At 48.6% G+C, this 12059-nt stretch overlaps 1 protein-coding gene across 1 annotated transcript in view; it reads right to left on the bottom strand.

The window, feature by feature from the left end:
• Window positions 1-96: 96 nt before the first annotated feature.
• The window catches only part of LOC119390563 (arginine/serine-rich coiled-coil protein 2), a 28869-nt gene continuing 16906 nt past the window's right edge, over window positions 97-12059 (bottom strand). The window contains exons 5-6 of the mRNA XM_037658161.2: window positions 4849-4966; window positions 97-4348 (exon numbers count right to left, since the gene is read on the bottom strand). Of these exons, the coding sequence (XP_037514089.1) occupies window positions 4046-4348; window positions 4849-4966 (421 nt within the window). The 3' untranslated portion in view covers window positions 97-4045. The remainder of the gene's footprint in view (window positions 4349-4848; window positions 4967-12059) is intronic.

The raw sequence follows: 12059 nt of genomic DNA, 5'->3' as shown, positions 1-12059 counted from the left end.
ATCTCTTCTCCGTTTTGAGCAATTGCATACCTGCCCGCAGAAGCAGCATTGCTGTAACAACAACAACAACAAAAAAAAAGACCAGCACACACGAGACGTTGGGAAAAGTCAAAGTTTATTGCACCCGTTTATTAGAGCAAAAGAGAATGCAACTTGTGAAACAGGTGCACACAATGCTGTATTTACAACTGACAAGATGACATTGCATTTACATGACAAGTGTGGCACATTCAGATGGTACGCAACATGCGAAACTTCTCGACACAGTTGTCCCATTCCTCAAAAGCAACATGGCAATGTTGATTCTTTTCGCGGAGTCTTTCTCCCCTCTGACCTAGAAAAATTGTACTCTACAACAAGGATGACAAAACAATGCCGGAGTGGAAGCTGCTGCAATGCATTACCGACAAAGGTGTGGCCCCTGGTTTGTTTTCGAAACATGCTCTTTTCGGATGGTGCCCGCTTAGAGATACAGTGGTTTTGCTCGTTCCCGGTACATGTAACCTATCCAAAGGAGTATCGATGAGTTCTGCAATAAAACTTGCCTGGGTGTCGAGACTTCTTACAGAAGCTTGCAACACAAAGGCACACATCAAGCACCATCTGTCCCAACAAATTACCCATATTAAACTGGTAGGACATGCGAGGAAAATGCAGCTTTTTCACCACTATACGTTAATGTTTTATTGTACCACTGGTAAGATGGACTTATTGCTTCTCTTTCGAGGCATATCTTCCACTCCAGCCACTTTCAAGATCCTCCTTGCTCTACAGCAATGCACAAGAGACATTCTGTCAGCGCCAAAAAAACTGTTACGGTCCCTGCTCACAATTTCTAACCAAAGAAAGCTTGATTGGGCCAGCATGTTCTGGTGGAGCCACGTCCTCTGGATCAGCCATTACAGCAGCAGTGCAAATTTAAGAATGGCTATGCTCCACAATAGGAGACATTTTTAGCACACAGCAGTTCACTGTCTAACCCACTCTAATCAGGTCGCCCAGACTATTTGTGCACAACCACCTTGCACGACATAGCATGCTGCCCTCAATGACAGGTCTGGGAGACGCACACTCCTTAAAAACCGAAAAAGGACACTTCCTTGCAGGTCTCCACGAGCAAGGAACAAAGCTTTGCTTACGTCCCGCTAAAAACATATGTGTAGTAATACGTGCTGCGACAATGTTGCAGACTTGGAGCTGGTTCTCCAAATGAAGTGATAACCTCTGCACATATAAAAATGCTTTTTGTAAATCCCTGAAATACATTCCATACTAGACACTGGAGCATAAAGACAATCGTTCAGCCTTTGCACTGTTACAGCAATTCAAGTTAATGTCGCAAAGAGCAGGACAAAAAGGGATAAGGAGAATTCATTCTTGCAAAGGATTTCTTCAGGACGCAACAGATTCGATAGGAAGAAGAAAGGGTTTCAAGAAGTACACGACAGGCGTTTCATGTTATTCATGTCGTGACCTGTCTATCATGTTCATCCTACACTCGCAACCACGAGAGACCCCGGACGAAGGCGGCTAGATAGACAGAAACGGTCGAAGTGCCTTTCGTTTGCCAAGAAATGCCTCTCATTTAATAAACAAAAACAGGCGAGGGTTATGCTTTCATGTGGTACTTCTACTGTGCGATAAACCAGAGGGACGTTTTTAGCACAGGAAAAAAAAAATTCCGTTTGCGTGCTCAAATTTTGATAAGATTTTTATGAGGCATGTCGTATCGAGCGACTATAGATCAAAAGGACCCTGAAACGGTTTTTCAAATTTTGTCAGCATTTAGGCTACATCATCAAATCATCCGCACCACAAATTAAGTGATGCACTGTGTATCAAGGCAGCTACAAGCACTTATAGTTATACCCCTCCTTCTGGCCATTGCTTGGCCGCCTCAACTCATTAAACAGCCAGCCATTGCTGGCGACCGAAGCGCACTCGACAGATTGAGCTCCGTCGAGGGTGCCCGGCAGCGTGCACGGCGGGCACCGTCTGGCAATGGAAACGAAGCGAGTGGAGTGGTTGAGGTCTGCTCTGCCAGGTGCCACGACACTACCAGCCGTTCTCATTTTATTCTCTTCTACAGTGGCAATCTTCAAAGGCATGCCGACAAACAAAAAGTATTCAATGATCACCAATAAGCGTAAACTCGGGCAACGTGGTTTTGTTTTGAGGGGTGAAGTTACAGCTGCAGACGCGTGGATCCTGGCGTTGATTGGAAAGCGTGAGCCCATCGGTCACTGCAGCGACTTGCTGAGGCGACTCTGCCCGCCAAATGCCTTACACGCCTTAAACGATGTCGCAGCTTTACAAGTCTCCAATCTCTAGATTTGTGGCACACAACTCAGCTAGGGCAATTCATGATGCCCTAGTAAAGAAACTTCAAGACAAGCACTGTCATGCAGCTTACGTCAACGCGCAGCACGTTGTAACACAGGCAGACGACACTCGCTGTCCACCAGAGGTTCAGTGACGTAGACTGTACATATCCAATCAGATCGGTCACCGATGGTAAGCAACGTGGAACAATGCTACGGAGAAAGGCCGCGAGAAGTTGAAAACAGTTGATGCTGAGAGCTTAAAATTGGTCTGCAAATGATAATTAGGGTTTGCTTTACCGGCTCCAAAATTCAAAAATTTTGAGTTTATCCAAAATCCTCAGAACCGTTTCAAGGTCACTAACTTTGACCACCTTGGCATTACTTTTACACCTACACCAAAGTACACAAGCAATTCAACGGCTGAAGCTTAACACAACAAAACTATAACGAAGCAAAGCATGCCTTTATGACAAAGTGCAATGAATAATGAAGGCTTTTTCGTGTCAGATGCAGCTGATAGCATTGTCCAACTATCCTAAGGCATTTCTCAACAAAATCTTTACACATGTTTAGCTGCAGCATTTTTCTTAACATTACTAGGTCAATATAATGGCAATAGCTTAGATACTCAGCATAATTATTTACCTGGAAAGAGGCATTTTCAGCGCTTTCTGTATTCTACTACAGAGCTACCAAATCAAACACAAAGGAGGGCAGCAATTTATACTTTTAATTGGAGGCACCTTCCGAAGATTAAATGGTTAAGCTTCTTTGGTCAAAACTTTCAAAGATTAGTGAAAAATGGCAATCATGGATGTACAGACAAGAATGAACCGATGAAAAAGTGGTAGACAAAAAGTGATTAACACATCCAAATCAGCCATTGGTGTAGCTCACTTCATATGTTTATAAAGTCCAGTGTGGAGGGAGGCACAGTGGGAGCTCCGTGGAAAAGATGCATTTCAGCGCGTGCCAAGCTTGCATCTCGTGTTGCAGCTGAGCCTAGGCTAGGTGTCGGGGGAAATCGCCACTTAAACTTCAACACGTACTGCTGCATGCCTACCGCAAAACACTCCTTTCTCAGCTGGCATGCGTACTGAATTAAAGCAACCAATGTAGCCTCGTATAACCCAACCGACTGCGGTACCCATCAGTGGCGGCACCTGTCGTGGACATCACGCTGAAGCCCAATTCAAACAGCCATCAAACTCTCGATCACGTCACCATTCTCTGGCATTGGTGTCAGTCATGGTAGAGCATTTTATTGCTTTTCTGCACGAGATGGCGGTGACATAAAAAGCAGCAGCCAATGCCTAAATGTAACTACTAGCAATATGCGAGAAACTTATGACGGATGCCGTGATGGTGATGTGACAGCACGTCTGGTGGCTGTGTGTATCTGACCTTAGTAATGAACGACACTCCGCATACTGTAAATGTAGAGGACAGAACTTTCCGTATATGTACAAGCAAGATCGCCGCTCCATCATGGCTTCCGTTTTTCCTGTTGTTCAGCCAAGAGCAATCGTGCGTCTCGTGGACACCTTTATCGAGGGCCTATCAGCTCAAGTGGGGCCGTTCCCAAGCACTTCAATTACTGTGAAGGGTTGGTCTGCTGAGGGGTGGACTGCAGGGCTTGAGCCACGATGTTGCACTGCACGAGACGATGATGCAAATGATCCACCCAATGTCAGTATGTACAAAGCAGGCCCATCCGCCGTTCACTTAGTGTTCAGGTTGGTCTGCTGGAAGAAGGCTGCCATCTGTGAACTGTAGCCGAGGCCGACACCGCGGTGCGTGTGCGTCGACACTCGGGCCTGCTCGTACTGCTGGTCCAAGTCCTGGAACAGCTTTTCCTGCTGCTTCAGCAGGGGGTTTACTGCGGGGTCGGGCTTATCGGTCGGTGGTGGAGGGTCGCCGCGGATGCCCATGAGTTTGCGGAACTTGGCAGTCATCTTGCCGTCGTCGTCCTGAGCAAAGGTCATCTTCTCCCACACCTTGGCACACGTCGAGTTGGGCTGTGGCTAGAATGAGCATCACAAAGAGCAATGAATGGCTGCAACGTGGGTTATTAGCAATTTATGACTGCTGCACACGGCACTTAAAAAAAAACAACGGCACACAAGCGCCCGTCCAGCGTCTGCACCTTCCCTTTACTGCAGTCTTTTGTTTTCTAGAGCTGTTATGTCAATGAACGAATACAGTATTCCATAGGGAAATGTACCTGCATGTTATGAGTGAATACAAAGCCTAAAACAGCTTCAGGATTTTGGCAAGAGCCTACCAATGCTACCATTAGTGACTGCAATCTTCACGCTTAAGATAGGCAGCAATTGAACCACTTTTTGCTCCTACATTAAAGAGCTAGCGCGACTTTCGCAGCAACACCTCATTCTAATAATGGTAACCACAGAAAAATTCGTATCACCACGAAATGTGCATGAGCCGTGATCGTATCACCGAGGGTCTACTGTATTTTGTTCTGATTCAGTGAATGCATGTAGGAGTCTCATTATGTGCTCACCTGGGGTGCCTCCTTTTCTGCAGCCACTTCGTCCTGCTGGGGTTTCTTCCAGAGGAGCTTGCGCTTTTGCATCTGCTCCGTGTACTTCAGGGCATTGACGGCCGTTGGGTTGTAGTAGCTGCACAGAGACAACATGTGTGCAAGGGCTCGAGACATGTGCCACTAGACAGGGCACACACATTGAACTTACACCAAGCTGTTCAAAAACACATAACACGACTTGCATGCAGTCATTCTAGTACACTTTCTGAGCAGCTGCTGCAGCTCGAAAGTACAAGACTCGTTTGGCAGATCACTAGTAGACAATCAATGGATACTTGACTGGCTAAAGCCAAAAGGCAGCTATTACATGTTGACAACAAACAGAGTTTTTGAGGTTGGCAACTGTAATATCTGCGTGGATTTTGACACTGGCACGACCTCCAGCCATAGCCAATGCAACCTTTAGTGCTCGCAACCTAGCAAAAATATTGCAATCATTGCTGACAGCTTGTCATGGCATTCGACGTCACACCCGGTCACCAACCAGAGTCCGAAAAATCGAATGATGCACTGTGGGGCGTCCGAACTTTCAGTCTTGAGTTTAAATTACCTCAATGGGACGAGTGACAGTGCCACGAAGTTGTCCGAATAAATGGTCGGCTAATATATGCAACTAAATTTCCTTCAAGAGAAGCGCTCGCATGCATTTTTTTGCCTGTGCAATTTTAGGGGGGTCGACCTACATTCGAGACTACTTACAATCGTGTAAATGTGGTATTGTACCTGACAAGATCATGAAGAGTGCTACTGATCTTCAATTCACGCTAGAGTTGAAATTGGATATGTTGAATTACAGTCAACGTCCAATTTTTCGAACTCCCTAGGGACCGTGAAATAGTAAAAAAAAAAAAAAAATTCATGCTTTTTAATTCCGCTAAAGTGGTCAAATCGCCACAGCCACGCCTGAAATAGCTTTAATGCCTCCCGGTACAATTATCAGGCATTTTGGTGTGCGCCCAGGCTCTCGTAAATACATTCGGTACCTGTCGCAAGCCCCGCTTAACTACGTGCCAACCGCCATTCCAAGTTTGCATCTCCTGATGAGCGCCGCTGATACCTGCAAAGCGCGTAATAGATTACGGCTTTCTCACATGGAGCGTCTAGAAACAATGACGCGGAACCCAAAGACTGTGGCAGAAGAGCGGACAACTCGTCAAGCCTTCCTCGATGCGTGTGTACATGTAAACGCGCACGCACATCGCTGAATCCCCGCCAAAACGCAGGATTTGCTGCCATGCGAAGCCGATCCTTTCTAGTTGTGTGCAGCACAGCACCAACTAAGCTGATGCCGTCACTGTACTGTTGCTATATCGTACGCACGCATTTGTCATGAAAGGGTTCGGGATGCCCACTTTGTTCCTGACCGCACACGAACAAGGCAATGGCGAGCTGGTTTCATTCGTGAAGGCAACGCGTCTGCGCGGCGCACTTAGCGGTCTCACACAAACAGGCAGCATGAATGGTGGAGCAGCGTGTTTGGATTCTCGCCTATTAAATGCATGCAGTACACATGCAACTGCGTTAGGCCACATGCACTAATGAGTAAACTGACTATGCTTATCGTAAAGGTTGGCAGCAATTAAGCCGTACTAGCACATTTTGCCACCTGCCGCCATTACGCCCCCGTGCATTTCTGCCGCATGGTGCCATAATACCCCTTTGGATTTCTGCGGGCCCTTTGAATTTCTGGTCTGCTTCACCCCGTAACACTTCGGCATTGCGACAAAGCTGACTTTCGGACTGATACTGTCGCAAACAGATCGACTCTTGAAAGCGCTGGTCCGAACCTACGAGATGATAGATGTGGCAGAGGTGGGGGCTTCAATTAATGCTTTTCTGACCTGCAATTTGGACAGAAAGTGCTAAAAATCGGACGCCGCCGAGTTTCAGTGTCCGAAATTTCGGATGTTCTCATACACTGACATTTATGGGGTTTGTGATGGTGCCGCGAAAGCATCCCAAATTTTCGAGTATGTCAGGAAAATCGGGCTTTCGAAAAACCAACAGTTGACTGTATTAACTATGTCAAAGAGTAGAGTTCTAGGAAATTATATGCAAAATTGCAGCACTGTGTCGCTATCATGCATATATTTCATTCGATAAATTGAACAGTGCGCCCCTGCAAACGCACTTCAGCTTGCAATCACTTGGGTCACTGAAAATCATGACGTCAATGAGATGGCACTGTTTTCAGAGCACTATGAAGAGCAGAGCGTGCAATGAAGACAGATGCTACAGTTTTGCCAAAAATGCGACACACTGATGCCAAGAGCAATGCATGCCGAACAGCTTTAAAGAGATTCATAGCTCTAGTGGCCCTATAAATTGCAATAAATACTTCCGTATTGATTTAACAAGCACGTTGCCCGCGTGCACGGGCAAACTTAAACACATCTCACTTGACAACGAACATAGTTTTTGGCAATGCTGGTGTGATGAGTGCAAACAGAGGTGAGGAGACGCATAGAGTCGCTCTTTGAAGATCATGTGAGCTGCAACATCAGACCTGGGGATGCCAGCGAAAGCCATCACACCGAACCCTTCCGACTAACATTCCAGTCGAACCCACTTATAACAATATTCAAGTGCCATGAAGATTCCATTGTTATAACTGATAATTGTTATAAACAGGTTGCATGAAAAAGAAAAGTAAAATACAGGCAAGTGCCGATTTTTGAGACGTTCTGCGCAAACTGCAGGTTCGAAACAGCATTAAGTGAAGCCCCCGCCTCTGCTGCGTCTATAGGTTCGAACAAGTGCTTTCGCGAGTCAATCCATTTGCGGCCCTAGTAGAGTTCGAAAGCTAGCTTTGTCGAAGTGCTGAAGTGCAGTGGGGCAAAGCTAATATAAAATCTGAAGGGGCCACTGTCACGGTGCAGTGCGTGCGGCGTGATAGCGGCTGGCGGCAAATGCACCAGTACAGCTGAATCGCTGACTAACTGCTCAGTAGTGCATGTGGCCTAGCACAGTTGTATGCGTACTGCACGCATTTAACAGGCAATAGGCTCCCCAAGCATCACATAGTGGCACTGCTGCTTGACAGGCAGTGCCATCTCTTGCAAAAAAATGGAAACTGGGAGTGCATGCGCAGAGCTCTCGCGGTGCATTTACGGCACCTCACAATATACCCTGCAGTGCAGCTTCAAAAAGATCTTCAAGCTTGACAGGCACTTCCGAAAACTGAACTTGATAAAAGGAGAAAGGCTCGTCAATCGCTTTTACGGTGTAGAGCAGAGGATCAACGATGACGCCCGACTCAATGCAAAATGCATTTCCGAAGCCATGATAACAACGTGCATGACGTATACCTCGAGGTAAGTCTCATTCAGTCACGTTAAATATACATAATGTCCCATATGCACTCCAAAATGAAGCCGTGCACGCTATCAATGTTCTGCGTTGTGGACTACGAGGCATATGACTGCTGTTTTGATATGGCATGCTTGCAGTAGCAGCAGTGTACTTCGTGAACAAATGTTTGCAGTGTGCAAAAAAAAAAAATTATATAGCCATGGCACTAAAAAGCCTGAGAAGATTAGAGTCAAGTCCGCCGTGCCGATGGAGCATCACCTGCCGATTTAGACGTGAGGCAGCTAGCCGATTTTCAGCTCTCGCGTCATGCTTGCACTCTCTTTTTATGAGAATCAAGTAAAATCTTGTTACTACGAACATCAGATTGTACTACGAATTTCGGAATACCAAATATTTCAGATTAACGTACGTAATTTCACCCTGAAATCAACAAGATGCTTGGTTATTACAAAGTTCCATGAATGTTTCGGTACGGAAATCACTGAAGCTTACACCTATCATCATCTGCAGCAGATATGTGCCGGGAAACCCGCTTCAACGGGTGCAGCCCCATCAGTGTCAACATCAACGCGAGCGTCACCAACCAGTCAAACTGGTCAAACCAAATCAAACAACGTCGAGAGCTTAGTCCCACTGTTGCCACTGTTCTCACCACGTTTCCAGTTGCTGTCGTTTGGAGCTGCGAAGTTGAGATCGTGTTGTGCGGTCGCTTTTCTGGCAATGAGTTCTCCTGGCCCCAGCGTTAAAAAAAAAAAAGCTACGAAAAGCAAGTGGACATATGCAGGGAGCGTAACATCACGCCGTCAACAGTGGCAATGATACTGAAGGATCGGGAGAAGATCGTGAAATTACATCGAGAATCACAGCTGGCTCCCTCAAGGAAACAGCTTGCGGCTGGGCAACTACCACACCGTCGACGACGCCGTTCTCACGTGGTTTAAGAATGACAGACGACAGGATGTGCCCTTTTCAGGCCCTATTATTCAAGAAAAGGCGCGACAGTTCGCGGTCGCTTTGGGCATCTCCGGCTTCGTCGCAAGTGCCGGATGGCTTTATTGGTTCCGGCAAAGGAATGGCACCATGTGGCAAGTCGAGTGCGGGGAAGAAAAGGCGGCCGATGTGGAAAGTGCAATTGCCTGGCGGAACGAGCGCTTTCAGGAAATCATCGAGTCGTTCAGTCCAGACGACGAAACGGCGTGCTTTTATCAGCTGTTACCTGATAAGACAATCAACCTTAAAGGTGAAAAATGCAAGGGCGGAAAAAAATCGCGTCTTTGCGTGTCAGCGCTCTTCTACTGCAACGCCACAGGCACAGAAAAACTCAAACTTGGCAAGTCTGCCAAGCCTCACTGCTTGAAAAACGTCTCGTTGCCTTGCGACTATCGGGCAAATAAGAAAGCGCAGATGACGCGGGAACTGTTCACGCAGTGGCTGCTGCAGTTCGACAACACAATGAAGAAGAAACAAAAGAAGGTTCTTCTAATCGTTGATAACTGCTCGGCACACATGGTAAACTGACTGGATTCCAAGAGATGGCAAACGCGTGAGGGGGAGACAGAAAATTAGGTGGGTAGATGAGATTAAGAAGTTTGTAGGTATAATGTGGCAGCAGAAAGCACAGGACCGGGTTGATTGGCGGAACATGGGAGAGGCCTTTGCCCTGCAGTGGGCGTAGACAGGCTCATGATGATGATGATGACATATGGTGAACGTGCCTTTGAGCAACGTGCAGCTTGTATTTCTGCCCCCGAATGGTACGTCTTTGCTCCAACCTTTAGACCAGGGCATAAGATGCGTAAAGGCCGAATTTCGGAAGAGACTTGTGCAGCGCCTTCTCATTAACGTATGACTGAAGCTGCCCACGGAGGTCAACATCCGTCAAGCCGCAGAAATGCTGACAGGGTTGTGGTGGAACGTCAAGGCAAGCACCATTAGCAACTGCTGGCAAAAGGCAGGTCTTCTCGAGACTTCGCTTATGCCGCAAGACTGCGAGCCTACGCCACGAGACTGCGATGACGAAACAGAGCTCAACCCAGAGCTTTGGAATGAGCTTACCGAGAAGTTCCCGGTTGTAGTGTGCACGTATCTCACAGGAGTACGGCCACTAGCGTGGGTTCGGACTTAGCGAGCCAAAGGGCCGCGTTTGCTGTCGCCTCGCGTGAACTAGCGCGCCGCTGCTCACGTACGTTCGAGCGCAAAGGCGCCGAGCGCAATGCGGCAAGTACACAGTACTGCTCTCGAGATCCGCAACAGTTTATTGCCTGCGGCAACACCACAAAACGCAGTACAACGCCCGCTCCCAAAGGCAGCGGGAGAAGCAAAACAGGCTTCACCACGCCACGGGCGAAAATACAACACAAAGGGTGCCGCTAGCACGTCTCCGCGGGCAAAGGGCTCACGGCGACACGCCGCTGAGGGAAAACGGTCCCTCGCGACTATGCTGCGTACTCTAACGATTCGTGACCAAAGGGCCCAATCGCTCGAGTGAGGGCACACTCCCCGCTCGCGTTGGCTTCGATAGGTACGATGTCGGCGTAGTATGACCATGCGCGAATGCACCGCACCGCTCTTCAGCCTAGCGCTCGGAAAAGGACAACATAAGGTAAGCGCTCGCTGCTGGCGCAAGGCACCGTTAGCGAACTCCGTCCGAGCGAGCCAAAAGAGGAGCCGACGGACGGGAGAGAAAAGACGTGCTCACCCTACGAGGTCCAGAGAGAGTCTCGTCCAACCCGCTACGCGAAACGTCTCACGAAACGCGAAACTCGAGCGCAGCGCCCCCGTCGATGTCCGACGCCGGGAGAGAGGAGGTTAACGTCACTCCCCCGCTCGCCCAGCGCCATAAGACGGCGGAGGAAGGGAGTGTCATATGATCGGACGTGGGGATGGCAGAAATAGGCGAAAAACCAGCGCAATGGCGACGGGCAAGCCTCAATCCCCACATCCCCCTCTCCTAAATTTGCCCTTTACCAGTCTGCAAAGGCAGCCGGCGGTCACCCATGCAGTTAAAATAACACTGCTATGAGCAACCACTAGCCTCAGTCCAGCCCTGGAGCTGCTGCTAAAAAAAGAATACATTATAGTGCGAGAAAAATCATCAACAAAAGACAATACGCTTGAAACACATAATACAATAAAATGGCGCTGCGGAAGCAAGGTAAAGAAAATTAAGGCAAGTGTTTGTGATGCTTGCGCGAAAGAGTGTCCACAGCACGTAGGGGAGGCGGAGGCAGGAGGCTTCTTTGAAGTCCTCACACAGGGAACGGGCTCACCGATGACGCGTCGCTCTTGAAGACGATTAGCCTGCGATTCCGACGAACGCCGCTTAGGTGGTGGGGCGAAGGTCCCGGATTTTCGGCTGGAATAACGGGAGACCTCGCTGGGACAGCCAGCCCTTTTTGGAATCAATAAGGCCGACCCGAACTGGCTGCGAGGCATCCTGGAGTTGGCAGAGAGCAGGCATAGCTGCTTGTCAGCTGGCCTCGCGCAGGAGCCATGATGGAGAGGGCAGCCAGGCTTCTCGAAGACGGCCGAGAGCAGGGGCACCGCTGGTCTGTCCGGCGTCAGCGGGTCATTGACCCGAGTGTCCACGTAGATGAGATGAATTCACCACGCGCACTCTTTCCAGGCATGCACCAATGCACCACGCACGTACACACGCGCACACACACGTCACTGCACATTGCAGCGCTTTCACCAAGCGCGGCCCTAGTTCGCCGTTCGAGGCCACTGCGCCTCACTTTTTACAATGTTATGTCACCAACCGCGCGCGCTTGCGTGGGAAGGCGCAAAGCGCCCTTCGTTCCTCTCCCCCGCTCGCCCAGCGCCGTAAGACGGCGGAGGATGAGAGCGTCATATGA

The sequence above is a fragment of the Rhipicephalus sanguineus genome, chromosome 4 (genome assembly GCF_013339695.2).
Source record: "Rhipicephalus sanguineus isolate Rsan-2018 chromosome 4, BIME_Rsan_1.4, whole genome shotgun sequence".
Lineage (NCBI taxonomy): Eukaryota > Metazoa > Arthropoda > Arachnida > Ixodida > Ixodidae > Rhipicephalus > Rhipicephalus sanguineus.
This window is presented reverse-complemented; position numbering and strand designations above follow the sequence as displayed.